The 21,600-nt window shown below is 44.7% G+C and overlaps 1 protein-coding gene across 1 annotated transcript in view; it reads right to left on the bottom strand.

The window, feature by feature from the left end:
* The window catches only part of B4GALT1 (beta-1,4-galactosyltransferase 1), a 69,996-nt gene that overhangs the window by 27,900 nt on the left and 20,496 nt on the right, over positions 1 to 21,600 (bottom strand). Inside the window, exon 2 of the mRNA XM_073545246.1 lies at positions 614 to 849. Within this exon, the coding sequence (XP_073401347.1) occupies positions 614 to 849 (236 nt within the window). The remainder of the gene's footprint in view (positions 1 to 613; positions 850 to 21,600) is intronic.

The raw sequence follows: 21,600 nt of genomic DNA, 5'->3' as shown, positions 1-21,600 counted from the left end.
GTGTACTTTACTATGTTGGGGGGGCAAGATATATTGGCCAAACATGGCAACTAATTTGCATACACTTTGCCTTTGTTTTCTTTCGTACCGATGCCAGATATTATTGGCTTTACTCAGTCTTTTGCTTCCCTTATAACTGGCTTTCAAGCTGCTATTCCAGAATGTCCGACCTTGAATGGATATTTTTTGCTCATTTTTTTTTTCTTTTTTGCCTGAGCAATCTGCAAAAAAGGCATTCTCCGCTAATTAACCCTTCAGTTCACCCTTCATTCTAGTGTATCAACTGTCTACAGTAATGTTTTCCAACCGCACCATCATGGGAGGACTTATTAAACAGAGGTTTACTGCCACGTTATATTACCCCCTCGCTTTAAGTGGGGAATAAAAATCATAAGTGCAAGTTTATCCTTGCACCATCACTTAGCACACTTTAATAGAGAATAATGCAAAAAAAAAAAAAAAAAGGAAGCAGGGCAGTCAGGAAACTGCAGCTTGTGCAGCGTTTCTAGGTATCTGAACAGTGGTTTCAGTCAGGTTTCAATATGAAAATTAAAATGACTTCTCTTAACCGCCTGTCTGATGCAATGAAGAATCATAACATAAAAAGACTAACCTGATTTATGACAAAGACACCATAGTCAAGCTGTTGGCGCTGCAAAATGGGGTGCAGGTAATGTAGCCAGTACTTGAGATGTTCCTCACGTTTCCGAAATGGTATAATAATGGCCACTTTCTGTAGTGCCTTGCAGTCCTTTGGCTTGTACCGACCACCTTCCATTACATTTGGGTTGGTCTTCCTCACTTGCTCCAGATCCACCGATACTGAAAACTCGATCCTTAGAGGGCCCACTGGAAAACAAAAACGACAACTGTGGCTGTTAACTAGGAATACAAGAAATAGCTTCTGAAAGATAAAAGGTTAACGTGTACCCATTACCAATCTGGGGCTGCCCTTTTTAAAGAAGTATTCCTCCCATCAAAGTTTATCTACTTAGTATACTGCAGTCATCATATTATAAGGCACTGTGTACTTACAATTGCTCATTTTGCCTTTCTACCCAGCTAATTCTTCTATTTTCTATTTTCCATTAGGTCTCTGACATAACAGACTAGCCGAATCCTTCTAAGCTCTACGTAGAAACAGGGGGGGCTCTTTTCCCCGCATGAGTCATCATTAGAACTACAATTCTACATCACTGCAATGTCCCTGACAGCCCAGCGCCACGTCCTCTTCAATTCCTGACCCAGCTGGTCTGCTCCTCCTAGTGATGGACAGTGTCTCTTTTTGGTGATCTGACTCACTTGGCTATGCTTACCAAAAAGAGCTGGCTCTTTTGGATCCTAAATGGATGTTAGAGTGGATGGTCTGGAGCCGGAAACTCCAGGAGTGGACCCTCTGGACTGTGGCACCGAGGGGCCCCGGGCGAACTGCCAGGTGGAACCGACCCCTATACAGGGACCGTTAGGAGCAGGCCCAGGGGTTCGAGTACCACAGTAGCCGGTACCGAGAGGGACGGCTCACAGGAGACACGGGTGGGTATGACTGAGGGACGGTACTGGATACTAGGAACACCAGGTGTGTACACGGAAGTGCGCTAACTACAGGATAGTGCGAGACAGGTACACGTGAGCACGTATGGCATGTGGCGAGTAATACGTCCGGAGGTAAACCAAGCAAGACGCATGCAAGGAGCACGACAGAGTACAGAATGGAGCAGCAGTCGTGCCAGGAGGAGTATTAGAGTATAGGGACAGAGAGAGTGCCCAGAGGCACAGCGGAGCAAGAGACAGAGCATAAGATCCGAGTGGATGCCAGAGGGCACGACTGAGCAAAGACAGAGCGGAATGGAAGTTCAGAAAGGGTTCCCTGGGAGCACCAAGAACACAAGGCGGAACAGAGGACCTGAGTACAGTGAACAGCCAGGAAGCACAACAATAATCAGGCACCTCCCATAGGGGAAGGTAGCCTGATATAGCACATGACCATGACAGGCTCCGGGTCAGATCCTAGCCAGAAAGCACATGACCACTACAGTTTCCAGGTCAAGTCCTCCATTACCATAGAGAGGACCGACCCGGAGACAGCACTGACAGGAGCGCGCAAGTGCAAACTTGACATGGAGGAGGAGCTCCGGGGACGAAAGCTGCGCGTGCGCACCCGGCGGGAGCCCCCGAGGGACCGCCGAACCGGAGGGAGTGACGTCGGGACCGAAGCCCCGCCTCCTGGTGAGCGCGCCATAACAATGGAATCCTATTAAATATGGGTTCACATATGAGTAAACATATGTTTAAATGACGTTAACGTCCACTTGCCTGCCAGCCAATTACACTGATGAGTGGGTTGGGCTTTGTCCGCCGAACAGTGGAAATGAACCCCAGGGAAAGCAAATAAGAGAATTTAGTGGCTCTCACTGACTCCCATCGCTCACAGGAGGGACTTGGCATTCATACAGGTACATTCTACTATGGGTGCATTTTTGCTCTTTATTGAAATCAGGTTTAGTATTTAGAATCCTGTTCATGTTATACGGCACTCTCTCTTCTGACAGGCCGTGGATCATTACTATAGTTATGCACGGTGTGTCCATATTTCTATACAACTAATGCTACACAGCCACCGGGCCATGTTGACAGGTGGCCCTGCAGTGGAATTTAAAAAAAGGAGACTCGTACAAATAATTTTTTAAATTTTGCGCTAGCGTACATTCAAGTCAATGCGGTCTCCAGCAAAATGGCTGGCTCAGATTAACCTCCATCGGTTTCCAGCAAAGTGGCACTGGTGGCTGCGCAATCGCAGATTGAGTTCTCGGCTCATTTACGCCATCCTACTGTAGACTGCTGCCGACTTTCTGCCTCCCATTTTCCTCCCAAACTTGGGGGGTAGGGGGGGCATCTTACAGTTTGAAAGATACTGTGATATGCTTTTTCCAATCTATTTTCTGACTGTAGATTTTTTAATGTACAGGATTACAGGGGACACCATTTTTCTTATTTTATTTAACAGCCATCAGCTCGATCTCAGGCCACGGTGATTTGATGGATGAACGCTCTTGTAGGAAGATAGACCTTGTACAAGCCTAGATAGGTCCACCAGGGTCTTCTTTGCCGTTATCGTGCTATTATCAGGGCCCCGTCACACATAGCGATCTCGTTAGTGAGATCGCTGCTGAGTCACAAGTTTTGTGACACAATAGCGATCTCACCAGCGAGATCACTGTGTGTGACATCGATCAGCGACCGGCCCCCCTGCCGGTATCGCTGATTGCTGTAGGAAAGCCCAGGACTTTTCTTTGGTCGCTCGTCACCCGCTGGCCAGCACGCATCGCTGCGTGTGACAGGCGGGAGACCAGCGATCAGCTGGTACTGTAACTAACGTACACATCGGGTATCCAAGGGACATGCAGCTCCCTGCATCAGCGCGCTTGTAACTAACGAACACAGCGACACCGTGCGCTCGGCGTCGCTGTGCTGATCGCTGGTGAAGCTGTCTGTTTGACAGCTCACCAGCGATCACATAGCGACTTACCAGCGATCCTGACACGTTGATATCGTTGTCGGGATCGCTGGTGAGTTGTTATGTGTGACGGGGCTTTCAGGCTATCAGGTTGCTGGTCTTCCCCTTCGCCCTTGTTCCTTCTATTCCTTGACCATGATGTCCTTCTTAAGTGATTGATCCCTTCCTATGAAAGTGTCCAAGTAGGCAAGTCGTAGTTTGGTGAACCTTATTTCGAGTGACATGTCTGGCTTGATTTGTTTGTTCTTCTTGCCATCCATGGTATTGAGAGAATCTTTCTCCAGCACCATATTACAAAGGTGTCGATTCTTCTTTTTCTCCATCTTGCTTAATCCTCTCTTATTAGCACTTACATCTGTGTTTTCCTGCAGCCACGTTGCCCATAGCCAGCAGCAGTCAGGATCTGACACTTCAGAGTTTTCTAGGCTTACTGGGATGTGGGCAAAGTTCACTGTACTGGGAGGGATGAGCGGTGACCATCACCTATTGTTAATTGTGTGATCTTACTGATTGTAAGGACAATGACAGACTGCTGAAAAGTGATCTGGACAGAAGAGGAATCTTCAGGTTAAGGTTAGCGGCCAGTGAAATCTGCAATTACAGCTCAGGCCTCATTCCGACCATGTTTGCCATACGTTTTATTTCTTTGCTGCAGATCAATGGTCCACAAATGAAAAAGCAAACATGTCTGATTTAAATCTTATTGACACATTAAAAATGCCCATTCATGTCAATGATCAAAGCTGACTGCACATGGAAACCATTTATGTTGCATCCTAGTCCTGTTTGTTCTTCACTAAAAGGGTAGGAGAAACAAAAAAAATAAAAAATTACGCTACATTGCTGGTATAAACAGACACATGGCCCCAAATGACTGAAAATCGTGATGCTGCAGAGAAAAGGTGAAAAACTTTGTGTAAAAAAAAACAAAAAAAAACCACAAAACAAACAGACCTAGATCCCTAAATTAGGCCTTATGCCATAAACAAGGGAGCTGAAATGCCTGTAAAAGCCAATTTATGCCTAGATTGAATCAGAATCCAATTGATCTGACACTGCACCTGTGCACTTGGCCTACAGTATACGTCAGGAGGTTTACTGCAACGTAGCAATAGTTCTCCATTCACCAGATAGAGGCCAAGAGTGTGTTCCAGTAAGCAACAACAGATCCGTTACAAATAGAAAAAATAAACAAGAACGGATGACCATTTAACAGATCCGTTTTCATAGACTTCAATTTGGGAAAAAAACAACCAAAAAACTGATCCAGCAGCCCCCGGACCCCACAATTTATACTTCTGACCAGTGACGAGTGAACTTGCTGGGATAACGCATTATCGGAGCATGGTCGGGTGCTAACCGAGTGTCTTCGGAGTGCCCAAAAAATATGTTCTAGTCCTCACGTGGCTGCATGTCTCGCAACTGTTCAACAGCCGCAACACATGTACGGAGTGCCTGTTTGTTAGACAGCCGCAACACATGTAGGGATTGCCTGTTTGTTAGACAGCCGCAACACACGTACGGAGTGCCTGTTTGTTAGACAGCCGCAACACATGTACGGAGTGCTTGTTTGTTAGACAGCCGCAACACATGTAGGGATTGCCTGTTTGTTAGACAGCCGTAACACACGTACGGAGTGCCTGTTTGTTAGACAGCCGCAACACATGTACGGAGTGCCTGTTTGTTAGACAGTCCCAGCATGTGTTGTGGCTGTCGAACAGCCGCGAGGACTAGAAAATATTAGTTGAGCATGCCAAAGTCACTCAGTTAGCACTGAGTATGCTCAGATAAGACCTTATCCCAGCACGAGCGCTCATCACTACTTCTGACGTATCACTAGGACAAGTCAAAAAAGTTTTTTTGTTTGTTTTTTTTTTAACTGCTCCTTATATTTTAGCCTCATCCATACAACTGGTGACTAACTAAAAAAAAAAAAAAATGAACTTGTGTTCTCTGTAGGATTTCTACAAGACAACATGCAGGAAATCCTGCTAAACACCCAGAGCTGCTCATATTCTACTTTTATCCTTAAGTCTGTGGATCTTAAATATATAAGAAACAGAAAATTGGAATGAAAAGATTATAAAGACTCAAACACGTGACACCTCTTGAATATGCTGCCAGTGTAATTCATTTGCGTTTCCCCTTTAAGTGACAATTCCTGAATTTATTCCAGAAATACAAGTGAGTGGCTTCCTGCCCTTCAATCATTTCCTGTGTGAAAAAGGAAGTATGGGTGGAAAGGAGCGTGCTGACACAATGTTATCGGCTAATTTGTTTGTGTAGGGTTCAGAACGCAAAAAAAACACTACTAAAAGTGCATGTACACTACACAAAGGTGGTACAAGACCACCGAGCGGCCACTTACAAGCCTACAGGTGGTCGCTTTCTAAGTAATAGATCGTTCTGTGCGCAGAGGTTTGTCATTCTCGGCAGCACACGTCCTGTTTACACGGGATGAAATGCTGGCGAGAAAAATATATTTTTTTTAGCTTGCTGCAAAATTAAGTTAAGTTAATAAAAGCTAATAAAAAATAAGTGATAAAATTGTGGCTTCCTGCTCATTCCCGGGTGATTGGCAGCCTGCTTATCCGGACTGATTACTAAGCATTCCTAAGAAGTGTCATTCACGATAATTCACCAGTATAAATGCGCCTTAAGAGCAAAGCACATGAATTCAATCATATCAGAACACATTTAGAAAATTCTTTCCTCCCCATAGTTTTAATATATACGGTAGGTGATTTTAGAATATGGTATTTAGAAGATTGTCTCTGCAGCTTAAAAGAAAAAAAAAATCCCACATGCCTGGCCCATCCCCGTCACAAGGAAAAGTCAGGTGCCCTTCACAAACATTAGATCATTAACTGATCCCACCATGTTTGGTCTAAAGTGTAAATCACTGAGGAATATGCTGGTGCTATATAAAGATTACTAACTGAAGAGCCCAGAGTTGCCCAAGCATAGTAACTGACACAGTTAGCGATGCACCAGTGATCCCGACCAGTGATATGACGCGGTCAGGATCGCTGGTACATCGCTAAGTGGTCGCTAGTGAGCTGCCACACAGGCAGATCTCACCAGCGACATCACAGGGGTCGGGGGTCGCTACTTACCTGTCACACCAGGCGATACTGCGTCCTCCCGCCCGGCTCCACGCTCGTCTCTCCACAGGAAGCGCCGCAGGAAGCTGACGATGAGAAACGGTCCAGGACGTTCTTGCGCGATCAGCGATAACCAGCGGGGGAGCCGGTCGTAGGTAAGTATCAGACACAGCGATATCGCTAGGAATATCGCTATAACGTCACTAGTTATAGCGATATTGCTAGCAATATCCACAGGCCCTTTAGTGTGGTTAGTTGTATCAAATTATATTCCCCCCCTCACTCCTCTCATTTCCCTTCACTCCTCCCATTTTCCCCTCACACATTCACAGCAACTTCCTGTTATGAGCACAGCGGTGTAATCCATGAGGCTCCTCCCTTTCCCTTGACATCATGCCTCACAGGAGCAACTCCATTCTAGACACGATGGAGCTAGATGTGGCCTGTGTCTACTGCGCACTGATACTCGGAAGGCAGCGCGCAGCAGCTGGGACGTCGCAGCCGGTGAGTTTTGCAGGGTGGCTTTCGAGGTGAATGTCTCCGCTCATATGCGCCAATAACGTGAGCCATGTGGACGGGGCTTTGAATGTGGAGTGAGTGTGGCTATGTGAAGTGGGTGTGGCTTGATACATACACACACACATACTCAGCTATATATATATATATATATTTATATAGATTATTATGGGGTATCTTTTTGTTTAGTGCAGTTTCCTTATAATAACATTTTAATGTTTTGCTATGGCTGATGACATATCTTGGGCATCTGGCCTGGTGCAGCTTCTCATGTTAGAGTCTATAATAAAACAAATGCCATCAGCACATAATACTACCAGGCAAAAGACAAAATATTAGCGTTTTGGACATCAAATAGTAAGGATGCAGAGGAGTTATCTGCAGAGAGCCAAAAAGTCACTGTGTGTAGGCAGAAAGCTCCCAATCAGTGGTGTGGGTGCGGTTATGCAGAGCTCAGCATTCAGAAAACTGATAGAGTAGCAGAAGATAAAATAATGATTGTATTAAAATAATACCATGCAGACGAGTAAGTGATATATTGTTGGAATCGGGGTCTCTGCCCCTACATTACTAGCAAAAAACCTGGTGACAGATTCCCTTTAAGCTTTAAAACAGGTTAAAAAGAATTTGAACAGGGTTTGCTTTTAGGAAATGGAAAAACAAAATTGCCACAAGAAAGTAATACAAGAAGACCAATTACCTGGCCTACTGGCACCACTCCACTTTAGAAGCTCCAACATCAATTTCTATTATGCTAATTTCATTTTACAGATGATTATTATTTTGGCAATACCATAAATTCTTTAACAGGTTTTTAAAATACTACTACTTTCTACCGCTCACTGTGCAGGCTCATTTTAGATTTTGATAGACCAGGCTTTTACAGATGGGGAAATATGAAATATATTTATTTCTTTATTTTCAATGAGGGATAAGGAAGGGATTCAACTTTATATTTAATTCAACGCTATTTTCTAGTCCCTTCAGGGGACTTTTGTGGTCACCAGATCGCTTATACTGTATGCAAGTTCCGGTCTTCCTAGTAGCACCATCTGTTGCTGCACCTCACAGAAGTAACAAGATGGCACAGTGGGGTGTTCAGCAGTCATGGTGCATTAAGCAGAAGCAGCCATGGTTTGATACATGCTGCCTGCAGATCAGAAAGCATGCATAAGCTGTCAGGTCCCCTTTAAGAATTTAAAGGGGAGTGTTAAGCCTTCATACACACAAGTTATACTTTTATTTACAGTATTTGTATTTTGAATTAGTAAAAATGAAGTGTTTCAAACAGTGAGAAAAACCATAATCACAACTGTTCTGGCTTTAGTGTGTGTCAATACAACTGCTGGTACTGGCACATACAAATGCTGATGGAACATGAACCAAAACTGAAGGGCTGTACATGAGCATACACATGCCTTATAAAACGGCACAACATTTATCAGAGATGTACAATACAATGGAGGGACTATATCAACTAAATGATTTTAGCTCTTCTGTGATAGCATAGGTACAGACTGTGCCAAAAATTCATTGACTACATCTCAATGGGATTTTTACACACCACAACGTACATTTGGGATGTTTTTTAGTTGCAGACCCCAGTACAGAACGCAACTCTTACACATTCTGTAACAGGTTCAGACGGTCATTTATTTTGGTCAGTAAAACCAAACCGAGTGCAAAAGGTACTAGTGAAAAGGGAGTGAAACCCGCAAAGTACTGTATTATTTAAAGAAGAATTCACTGTACACTAGAGTTGTGATGCAGAAGGTACAGGCAGAACATCCAAATGGAAAGGAAAGTTTCTGGTGACAATGGACGTTTCAATTAAAGGAATCTTTTTAAAAAAAAGTTGCAGAGTGTGTGGAGCGAGGGATCTGCCAGATATCTTATATGTCATGAGTGTCTTTCGATCAGTGCGATGTCTGTGCTCAATGGTCCAAAAATAAACACCAATGATTTTCTACCCAAGAATCACAGCATCCACTAGTTTAGTCCGAATTACAGACTAGAGCATAACAGTGTACTGTATGTCCTGTCGGGTTTTGGAGTCCGTTAGCTAAACTAGAGCCTTCAACCCTACAGCACTGGTCACTACTAAGCATGTACCTAAAGTGCAGCACAGATTCATCTCATCTACAACTCCACAGCACTGGTCACTACTGAGCATGTACCTAAAGTGCAGCACAGATTCATCTCATCTACGACTCCACAGCACTGGTCACTACTGAGCATGTACATAAATAAAGTGCAGCACAGATTCATCTCATCTACATCTCCACAGCACTGGTCACTACTGAGCATGTACATAAATAAAGTGCAGCACAGATTCATCTCATCTACAACTCCACAGCACTGGTCACTACTAAGCATGTACCTAAAGTGCAGCACAGATTCATCTCATCTACATCCCCACAGCACTGGTCACTACTAAGCATGTACCTAAAGTGCAGCACAGATTCATCTCATCTACATCCCCACAGCACTGGTCACTACTGAGCATGTACATAAAGTGCAGCACAGATTCATCTCATCTACAACCCCACAGCACTGGTCACTACTGAGCATGCACATAAAGTGCAGCACAGATTCATCTCCCCTCCGGCCCCACAGCACTGGTCACTACTGAGCATGTGCATAAAGTGCAGCACAGATTCATCTTATCTATGACTCCACAGCACTGGTCACTACTGAGCATGTACATAAAGTGCAGCACAGATTCATCTCATCTACAACCCCACAGCACTGGTCACTACTGAGCATGCACATAAAGTGCAGCACAGATTCATCTCCCCTCCGGCCCCACAGCACTGGTCACTACTGAGCATGTGCATAAAGTGCAGCACAGATTCATCTCATCTATGACTCCACAGCACTGGTCACTACTGAGCATGTACATAAAGTGCAGCACAGATTCATCTCATCTCCGACCCCACAGCACTGGTCACTACTGAGCATGTACATAAAGTGCAGCACAGAGTCATCTCCACTACGACTCCACAGCACTGGTCACTGCTGAGCATCTTCATAAAGTGCAGCACAGATTCATCTCACCTCCGACTCCACAGCCCTGGTCACTACTGAGCATGTACATAAAGTGCAGCACAGAGTCATCTCATCTACGACTCCACAGCCCTGGTCACTACAGAGCATGTGCATAAAGTGCAGCACAGATTCATCTCATCTATGACTCCACAGCACTGGTCACTACTGAGCATGTACATAAATAAAGTGCAGCACAGATTCATCTCATCTACATCTCCACAGCACTGGTCACTACTGAGCATGTACATAAAGTGCAGCACAGATTCATCTCATCTATGACTCCACAGCACTGGTCACTACAGAGCATGTACATAAAGTGCAGCACAGATTCATCTAATCTAAGACCCCAAAGCACTGGTCACTACTGAGCATGTAGATAAAGTGCAGCACAGATTCATCTCATCTATGACATCACAGCACTGGTCACTACTGAGCATGTAAATAAAGTGCAACACAGATTCATCTCAACTACATCTCCACAGCACTGGTCACTACTGAGCATGTACATAAAGTGCAGCACAGATTCATCTCATCTACGACTCCACAGCACTGGTCACTACTGAGCATGTACATAAAGTGCAGCACAGATTCATCTCATCTATGACATCACAGCACTGGTCACTACTGAGCATGTACATAAAGTGCAACACAGATTCATCTCAACTACATCTCCACAGCACTGGTCACTACTGAGCATGTACATAAAGTGCAGCACAGATTCATCTCATCTACGACTCCACAGCACTGGTCACTACTGAGCATGTACATAAAGTGCAGCACAGATTCATCTCATCTACAACTCCACAGCACTGGTCACTACTGAGCATGTACATAAAGTGCAGCACAGATTCATCTCATCTACGACCCCACAGCACTGGTCACTACTGAGCATGTACATAAAGTGCAGCACAGATTCATCTCACCTCTGACATCACAGCACTGGTCACTACTGAGCATGTACATAAAGTGCAACACAGATTCATCTCAACTACATCTCCACAGCACTAGTCACTACTGAGCATGTACATAAAGTGCAGCACAGATTCATCTCACCTCCGACTCCACAGCATTAGTCACTACTGAGCATGTACATAAAGTGCAGCACAGATTCATCTCATCTATGACTCCACAGCACTGGTCACTACTGAGCATGTAAATAAAGTGTAGCACAGATTCATCTCAACTAAAAGCCGAGATCCTTAGATCAGGAACAGAACAGGCATTTAATAACTTTCCCAAATTATGATGAAAACATTTACAACAGCACATCCTGCATTGAACTACTGAACCCAATTTGTCATACTGCATATATTTTAGGAGTCGGAGTTGGTCCATTTTACTCTGACTCCAACTCCACACCCATGTGTCCTGTCCTCGGACAAACAAGAAAAGATGCAATTTGAAAATGTAATTAGCTCCAATTTTTGTCTGAACCCACTATATAATAAGTACATAGTAAACCTATTATTTTGGCCTGAATTGGGCTGGTAAACACTGCTTTTACCAGTTTTATGCTGTAGGAAAAACCCCATTCTACTGTGCTATTCCATACAGCTTTGGTGGCATGAGCTGACAATAGTCACTTGGTGGCCATTTATCCTGCAATCTAGAACTAATTGTCTTTAGGCTTGGGCTACATATCAGTGCAATACACGTGAATGGGGTTGCATTGTAACCCTGAGGGGACTGAAACAAACAAGTCACAAGAAGTCCAAGGTCACAATACCCTCGGGTGACAATGTGACCCTTTCACCTGTATTGTGATGCATCAGCAACACCTAGCAAACTTTGGAAAAGGACTTAAAAGTGCTTCTTCACTTTTAAAAAAGAATACACCACAGGTTATAGTAATGGCACATCTGGTTACCACACGGGTCTTGATCCTTTCATTAATCACTGTATTGTGTATTATAATTACCAATTTCCCTTTTCACTAAACTCCACATCTGACAGCGCAGTTATCATTACAAAGACATTATACAACTAGTTAAATGCATAAGAGGAGTTACTGGATAAACAATGGGTGAAGGAAACGATATAATGACTTGGAAATGGTTGTGTAATTCTAGATAGAGGACACAGCTCAGATCATGTCATCTCATCACACCACAGTACGCAATACAATGTTGCCGAACTGTTGGGAAATTCTAGATGATTACATTTAAAGGGAACCAGTAATGTTCTCAAGCGCTAACTGCAGATATGGGGTAATCTGCAGGCAATGGGAGTTCTAAAACTGTGCAATCACCGCACTGAAAGCTGGCTACTGGAAAGAAATTAACTCTCTCTCCCAGTAGCCTCCGGCTTTTAGTCATCGAGACGTTCTGGCGTGGCAGCAGTCACTGCTCAGTATACAGACACTGAATGACAGCTGGTTTTGCAGTGTACTACTAGGGCATGCTTATAGCCACCGCTTAGCGTATTCTGAGTGGTGACTGAAGCCACACCGACACAACCACTATGACTGACGGTCGGAGGAATGAAGATCATTTCCTTCTTGTAGCCAGGCAGCTTTGGAAACCATTAACCTGAAGATTAACCGCTTATCTGTAGAATGATAGGATTTGGGGACATCCCTTTAAAGGTAATATGTCAGCATGGTTTTGCTTCCTAATCTGAAAGCATTATGATGTGGGGAAGGGGCAGATACTCAGATTCCAATGATGTATCACTTGGTTGTTTGCTGTAGTGTTTAATAAGCAGGAGATTATCACTAGAAGACTAGTTGCCTCGTGCAAAGTAGTCCTCCCGATTGGCAGATTTTGGCCAGGATACACAGTAAGCCATCAGTTGTGTGGGTGGGGTTATATAGAGCTCAGCATTCAGAGAACTGCCAAATCTGCAGCAGATAAGTGATTTTATTGAAACTGCAGTAAGCAGTCAAGTGACATCACTGGAATAAGGGTCTCTGGCACTACATTATGATGTTCTCAGATAAAATAGAAAACACCTTGTGACAGATTCCCTTTAAGGACAAACTTAGTAATTATGCAAATACATTCACCAATCTGACCATGTCAAGAATTCCAAAAATTGAGGCGCTAATCCTATACGTAACCTCGACTCTACCCAGAATGTAATGGTGAAATGCTCTATAAACCCTTTATATAGCAGCCAAAGAAAATAAAACATCCCTATTTCAAAATGCTATATCAGTGCTAAAGTCTAATTATTATAAGCTTGGAAAAACAAAACAGCAAGAACATCCATGTGGCATTATGTGATGCCCCACATGAATCAGTTTCTTACAACTAGGATAAGCATCAGATGAAACCATTACCACCCTGGATTTAGTGACAGTGGCAGCAGCAATCTCTTTTCTCACTGGGGAGGACACGTACACATTTTTTTTTTACTTGTGTACTTCTATTATGCATTTTTAATATGGTGTTTACTAACTGGCTTCTGCATTTTTACATAGTGGAAATGGTTACATTAATAAACTGAACAATAAGAGTTGTTCAGCGGCTGCATTTTTACACTATAAACATGCCTAGGGATCCCTGTATTTACCGCCTGTTGAGATAAGAGCCGGTAGGCCCCACACACAGGTGGATTTGGGGCGACATTTAACAATTATTTATGGGGGCCATTAACTTGCAATCAGCAATTAGTTTTAGTGGGAAAGATTGAAAGAAAGGAATAACTGATATACATTATTAACATTACATACCGATTTTTTCGGACTATAAGACGCACCGAGCCATAAGACGCACCCCAAATTTTCAGAAGGAAAATAGGGGAAAAAATGGGGGTCCGTCTTACAGTCTGAATTCAGCACACCGGGGGGGAATTTATCGGCACAGGTGGAGGAGTGGTCACAGGGGTTGTTCGGTGGTCCAGTCTGGTGCGGTGGCCTCCGGTAAATCCCATCCCAGGCTAATGTAGTGGTGGTGCTCTGGGGATCCCGGTAGTTCCGTCGGTATATTGCGACAGGTTCGGCGGGGTTCCGCTGGCATTTTGCGACAGGTGCGGTGGTGGTGCTCTTTGGTGCTGCGGGGCTCCGCCACTCAGGACAAGATCTCGGTGCCAAGATCTCAATCTGAGCATGCGCCACCCTCATGGGCCATTTTCCCAGAGGCCCCCGCAGATCCATTGCTGCGATGCAATCAATAAATTAGCAAAGTACCGTATATACTCTTTTTTTTTTGTGTGCTGAAAACGCCCCCCTCGGCTAGCGAGGAGGGGGAGCGGCATGAGCCAGCGGCTGTCAAATCATACTCACCCCCTCCTGGCGCGGTCGATGCACGCCCTCACTGCATCTCTTCTATCCCGGTGAGGCAGCTTCTTCCTGTGTTCAGCGGTCACGTGGTACCGCTCATTAAACTAATGAATATGCACGCGTCCCCACTCCCATAGGCATGGAGCAATCATTACTTTAATGAGCGGTACCACGTGACCGCTGAACACAGGAAGAAGCTGCCTCGCCGCGACAACGGAGACAAAACAGTCACAGCTAGGAAGTGCAGAGATTGCGCAAGGAGGGGGTGAGTATGACGAGGAGGACGGAGGGAGGACAGGGAGGACGCTGAGCCATGTAACAAGGGGGAGGACGCTGAGACATGTAACAAGGGGTGGACAGGGAGGACGCTGAGACATGTAACAAGGGGGAGGACAGGGAAGACGCTAAGCCATGTAACAAGGGGGAGGACAGGGAAGACACTAAGCCATGTAACAAGGGGGAGGACAGGGAGGATGCTGAGCCATGTAACAAGGGGGAGGATGCTGAGCCATGTATCAAGGGGGAGGACAGGGAGCCATGCATACAACAGGGTGAGCCACACATACCAGGACAGGGATGAGTGGACAATGCATACCTGGCTTATACTCGAGTCAATAAGCCTACCCAGGTTTCCGTGGCAAAATTAGATGCCTTGGCTTACATTATACTTGGGTCGGCTTATACTCGAGTATATACGGTACTTGGCACCTAATGAGTTAAAAAAGATATTAATATGTAGTAGGAGTAATATTAGCAAATACCTCAAATTAGAAATGTAGTATCGTTTTTCTAATTCTCAGGTTTAAGTGCAAGTGGGTGTTACAGTTTTCCCTGTGGAAGTACATTCTTCCCTCCTCTATGATGGTAACCAATCATAAGCCAGCAGCAACACACATATAAAAGAAGAATACACCCCCACCATAGCTTAGAGCAGGTTTCCAAGGGATCAAAAGAGTAAATATGTATAAGAATGGCTGAGGGATTAATCTACTACTGACAAAAGTAATTATAATATAATATAAATAAATGCTCCATATAGAATACCTAGTATTCTAGCTATAAAAAAAAAAAATCATTGCAGTCTACCCCAATGGAGGACATACAATCGGTGTCATAATGAGACCATCTGAGGAAATGGTATGGAGACCGCAATAATTTTTGCCCTGTGTCTGGTTAATGGGGACCTATGGGCCCATTACAATATATGTCAGGAACAGATGTAATGTGTACCTAGTTTTACTGCACGCGCAAAGATCATGCAGACCACAACTGTACACACCTTTGGGAACGAGGCTATAAATTTGCATACATATGTACCATAGTCTTCTACAATTGAAATATGGCTACTGTGGCACTCAGGCTGGAATACAATTACCAAGGCTGAGATAGAATTGAGCTTAATTCTTGTTTATACAGTCCAGCAGCACAGCATAAAGCTGAACAACATCTTCAGGAAGTAACTAAGGACAATGAACTTCCAGGGTCACCAGTATGGAAAATCTCACTTTCAATCACTGGAAAGTGTCCCCGAGAGCTGTAAACTGAAGATCATATCCAATGTATGTCGTGTCAATGATATTGTGTATAATCTCAATATTGCAATATAAGAACAAAAACAAGAAATTCAGGCCCAACTTTTCTGTCTTGCTCATTTTTACAATTATAGTACACTGGTAATGCAGCAAGAGAGGCCAGCAAGAGCCCAGGAGAGAAGTATGAAGTTGTTTTTTGTTCCATCAGAGGGTGTATTATACGATTTGCCTGACTGGGGCACTTATTTCTGCATTTTCCCTGTAAAGTTGAACAGTGCGGCCGGTCCATTCTTTGCCAATGGCGGTGGCAATAATAAATCAAGTAGCTTACCCCCCTGCTCCAAAGGACCCTGTCAGTGATGACATTCTGCCAATCATTTACTTGATCGCAGCAGCCAAAACATTTTTAAATTTCTCTTCTCCATTGTGGAGAAATTAGTAATCAAAATATTTGGTATCTAACGAGTTAAGAAAAAAAAAATTAAGTCCCAGTAGGTGATATAGACCAATTTCACTGGTGGTATGTACTTCTCCCTGGTAGGCAGCAACACAGCAGAAAAAGAACACATCATAGCTTGGGCTTCTCAATGCGAGATGTAATGATACAGCTTTTTTTTCAATAACTAATTTTCATAAAATTTTACAATCAGAAATAAGACAAAACAATCACAATTTGGCTTACAATTTAGAGGATCAGAAAAAATGGAGTACAACTAGAATGATCTCTGGGAAGGCGTTTCCACTAGTTGCATCAAAGCTACTGATGAGCGAGTATACTCGTTGCTCGGGTGTCCTCCGAGTATTGTGGCGTGCTCAGAGATTTAGTTTTCATCGCCTCAGCTGCATGATTTGCGACTGCTGGACAGCCTGAATACACGTGAGGAATGCCTGTTTGTTAGGAAATCCCCACATGTATTCCGGCTGTGCTTAATCTGCGTGAACTGAAAGAACTCTAGTGGACCATTGTCTGTTCTAAACTATTTGGTATCAGAGGCTGGTATATAAAAGATATCATTGGGGAATTGGGAGAGACCAAGCCAAAAGCCTTGCACATAGAGGCAAAGATCCCTCAAACTGTAGAGGGCCCAACAAAGTAAATGGTATCTTAATAGACTTAAGGGCCGGTTACACGTAGCGATATCGCTAGCAATATCGCTGTAACATCACTGTTTTTGTGACGTAGCAGCGATATTGCTAGTGATATCTCTACATGTGACACTTACCTCTGACCGCTCCCCCGCGATGATCGCTGATCGCGCGAGAACGGCCTGGGCCATTTCTCGTTGGCCGATTCCTGCGGCGCCGACGAGCGACGCGTGGACGCGGGCGGGAGGACGTCAGGATCGCCTCGTCTGACAGGTAAGTAGCGATCCCCGACCACTGCTATGTCGCTGGTGAGATCTGCCTGTGTGGCAGCTCACTAGCGACCACTTAGCGATGCACCAGCGATCGATATCGTTGTCGGGATCGCTGGTGCATCGCTACGTGTAACAGTACCCTTAGTCGACCATAAAAAGGGAGTTCAGGTGGATAGGAGCCAACCATATCTTTTCCATATCAGTCCACATATTTTGTATATTCTATTATTATTATTTATTTATATAGCGCCATTAATTCCATGGTGCTGTACATGGGAAGGGGTTACATACAAAATTATAGATATCGTTAACAGTAAACAAATTTACAATGACAGACTGGTACAGAGGGGAGAGGACCCTGTCCTTGCGGACTTACATTCTACGGGATAGTGGGAAGAGACAGAAGGTCGGGGGTGCAGCAGCTCTGGTGGTGATGAGGCGACAGAATAGTTATTGCAGGCTGTAAGCTTTCCTGAAAAGATAGGTTTTCAGGTTCCGTTTGAAGCATCCGAGGGTGGTGGATAATGGGACGTGTTGAGGCATGGAATTCCAGAGGATAGGGGATATTCGGGAGAAATCTTGGAGGTGATTGTGTGAGGAACGAATAAGTGTAGAGGAGAGTAGGAGGTCTTGGGAGGATCGAAGATTACGTAAGGGAAGATATTGGGAGATTATTTCAGAGATATAGGGAGGGGAAAGGTTGTGGATGGCTTTGTAGGTCAGTGTTAGTAGCTTGAACTGGATTTGTTGGGGAATTGGGAGCCAATGGAGGGATTTGCAGAGGGGAGAGACAGGGGAGTAGCGAGGAGAGAGGTGGATTAGTCGGGCAGCAGAATTGAGGACAGACTGGAGTTGTGCAAGAGAGTTAGCAGGGAGGCCACTGAGGAGAGTGTTGCAGTAGTCAAGGTGGGAGATGATGAGGGCATGTACAAGAGTTTTAGTAGATTGAGGGCTGAGGAAGGGACGGATTCTGGAAATATTTTTGAGTTGGAGGGGACAGGAGGTGGCAAGAGTTTGGATGTGTGGTTTGAAGGACAGGGCAGAGAGTTACTCCGAGGCAGCGGATTTCAGGTGCGGGAGAAAGCGTGATGCAGTTTACCATAATAGAAAGATCGGGTAGGGAAGATACGTGAGATGGAGGAAAGATAATGAGTTCAGTTTTGTCTACATTAAGTTTTAGGAAGCGAGAGGTGAAAAAGGAGGATATGGCTGATAGACACTCAGGGATTCTGGACAGCAGAGAGGTGACATCTGGGTAGATCTGAGTGTCATCTGCATACAGGTGGTACTGGAAGCCATGGGACTTTATGAGTTGTCCTAGGCCCCAGGACAGAGCCTTGGGGGACTCCAACAGAGAGGGGGCGGGATGAGGAGGTAGTGTGGGAGTGGGAAATGCTGAATGTGCGGTCAGAAAGGTATTAGGAAATCCAGGACAGGGCAAGGTCTTTGATGCCAAGGGAAGAAAGGATCTGTAGCAGTAGGAAGTGGTCAACTGTGTCAAAGGCAGAGGACAGGTCGAGAAGGAGGATGGAGAACTGTCTGTTAGCTTTGGCTGTAAGTCATTAGTAATTTTGGTCAGGGCAGTTTCAGTGGAGTGGTGGGGGCGGAAGCCAGATTGTAGGATGTCAAGGAGGGAGTTAGATGACAGGTGGGAGGAAAGTTGAGCATGGACATGCTGTTCAAGGAGTTTGGAAGCAAACGGAAGCAGTGATATGGGGCTATAGCGGGGCATAGAAGTTGGGTTAAGGTTTGATTTTTTTGAGGATGGGTGTTATGGTGGCATGTTTGAAGGCAGAGGGGAAGTTACCAGAAGTTAGGGATAGGTTGAAAAGATGGGTTAGGCCTGGAATGATCATGTTAATGAGGTTGGAGAGCAGGTGGGAAGGGATAGGGTCAAGTGCACAGGTGGTGAGGTGTGATTTGGAAAGGAGATGAGTAAGCTCTCCTTCAGTGATGTTGGAGAGGGAGGTTATTAGGGAAGGGCAGAGGTCTGGTATGTGGGGTGGTGGAACTGTAAAGGTTTGCCTTGTTTGGTCGATCTTGTTTTTGAAGTAGGTGGCAAAGTCCTCAGCAGATGAGGGGAGTTGGAGGTGGCAGTGGTGGGCGGAGGAGAGAGTTAAATGTGCTGAACAGTTGTTTTGGGTTGTGGGATAATGAAGATACAAAATAGGTCTGTTTAGCAGAGGTGAGGGCTGATTTAAAGGCAAGTGTAGCTTGTTTGAAAGCAGTAAAGTCGTCTGGCAGGCGTGTTTTCTTCCAATGCCGCCGCTATGGTGTCTTTCGTTCCATATGAACTTCATTATAGCAGCTTGGAGAGACCTAAGTTGCTCAAGTTACTCCCCTTAATGGGGAGAGTCTCAAAATAATAAAGTAGCTTAGGCAGGAGAGACATCTTAAATGAAGCTATCCGGCCAATCAGTATACCGTTTCGAGCGGTATACGCTCTTAGACTTTAGATTCTGAGTCTAAGAGCGTATACCGCTCGAAACGCGTACAGAACCTCCTGGGCACTCTCTGTGCAGCTATCCCATGTCAGGGTAAAAACCGCAATGATGACTATAGCAGCCATGCTTGTATTTTAATGAAATAAAGAAAGAAAATTCTGGATTTTACTCCTTGAGCTGGACTTTCCTTTTTCTGTGAAATAAAGCGCAGATGACTTACCGTATTTTTCGGACCATAAGACACGCTTTTCCTCAAAATTTGGGAGGAAAGTGTGGGGTGCGTTTTATGGTCCGAATGTAACATCTGGTCAGAGGGCAGAGGAGGAGAGGGATCGCACTCGCAGGAGGCAGGAAAATGTCACTGCTGCAGGAATCCAGCTCTGGGGAAACCACGTGGTCCCGATGTTTAAAGTGAAGGAATATTCATTAGCCGCTTCCCCGCCCACCTGTCAGCGCCGAGCAGTGGTCGGGGAGCAGCAAATGAATATTCCTTCACTTAAACAGCAGACCCATATGGTTCCCCATTGCCGGATTCCTGCATCCATGCATTCCGCACATGCTGTGCTAATGCTGCGATTTTTTCCGCGGCTGAATCGCATAGCAGAAAAAAAATGCAGCATGCTCATTCTTTTTGCGGAATCGCTGCAATTCCGAAAAGAATTGCCGTGATTCCGCACCCATAGGAATGCATGAGATCTGCTTACTTCCCGCATGTGACTATGCCCACCATGCACAAAGTGAGCGGCTCATGTGCGGATGGTACCCACGGTGTGGAGGAGAGGAGACTGTCCTCCAGGCCCTGGGTACCATATCCCTGTAAAAAAAAAAAAAAAATGAATAAAAAAAACGGGTTATATTCACCTTCCGGCGTCCCGCGCAGCCTTCCCGGGCCTCAGCGATGCTTCCGTTCCCAGTAATGCCTTGCGAGACCTTTGATGACGTCGCGGTCTAGCGATAATGTAGCGGTCCCTATTCCTCGCGAGAACGCTACAGCATCGCGAGACCGCGACATCATCAAAGGACTCGCAAGGCATTACTGGGAACGGGAGCATCGCTGAGGCCCGGGAAGGCTGCGCGGGACGCCGAAAGGTGAATATAACACCATTTTTTTTTATTATTTTTAACATTAGATCTTTTACTATTGATGCTGCATAGGCAGCCTCAGTAGTAAAAAGTTGGTCACACTAGTCAAACACTATGTTTGACGAGTGTAACCAATCTGTCAATCACATTCCAAGCGATGCTTCAAATCGCTTGGAAAGTGCTTGAATTTCACACCTGAAAATCGCGGGAAAAACGCGAAAAAAAGTGCAAAAATCGCGCAAAAACGCGGAAAAAGATGCAAAAAAAACCCCACACGTTTTTCCTGGGAAGAAGAACGTTTTTTTTCTGCATACGTGGGCACATAGCCTTATAGTCTTCCCATGGGATCTTAAAGCAGCAATCCAGTGTTATTTTTAAGTGCTGGAGTGGTGCTTTAAATATAAGCCCTGTGCCCCCATTCTTATACTCACCTTCCAGCGTCTTTACGTAGTACTTTACAACAGAAACCACACTGGTCCCGCAGCACCATCTTCTACCCATAGCTTCCAACATAATAACATACTATTATATATAATAACACCACATATAATAGTATGTTATTAAATACTTTACCACATTTTTGCTTCAAATATTTTTATCCCTATTTTCCATCTCTAAAACCTGGGTTGCATCTTAGGCTTCTTTTACACTTGCCATGTTTTTTGTGGGCCTTATTTGCGGACCGTATTGCCGTAATTTTCACGGTCCGCCGCAAAAATCTTCTCGGATTTCTGCAGACCTTTGAAGTGATAAACAGGAAGCACATGGGAGTGTCCTAG

The sequence above is a fragment of the Dendrobates tinctorius genome, unplaced genomic scaffold, assembly GCF_039654945.1.
Source record: "Dendrobates tinctorius isolate UK_male_01 unplaced genomic scaffold, ASM3965494v1 ptg000011l, whole genome shotgun sequence".
Taxonomy (NCBI): Eukaryota; Metazoa; Chordata; class Amphibia; order Anura; family Dendrobatidae; genus Dendrobates; species Dendrobates tinctorius.
Note: the sequence above shows the minus strand (reverse complement) of the source record. Positions and strands in the feature narration are given on the sequence as shown.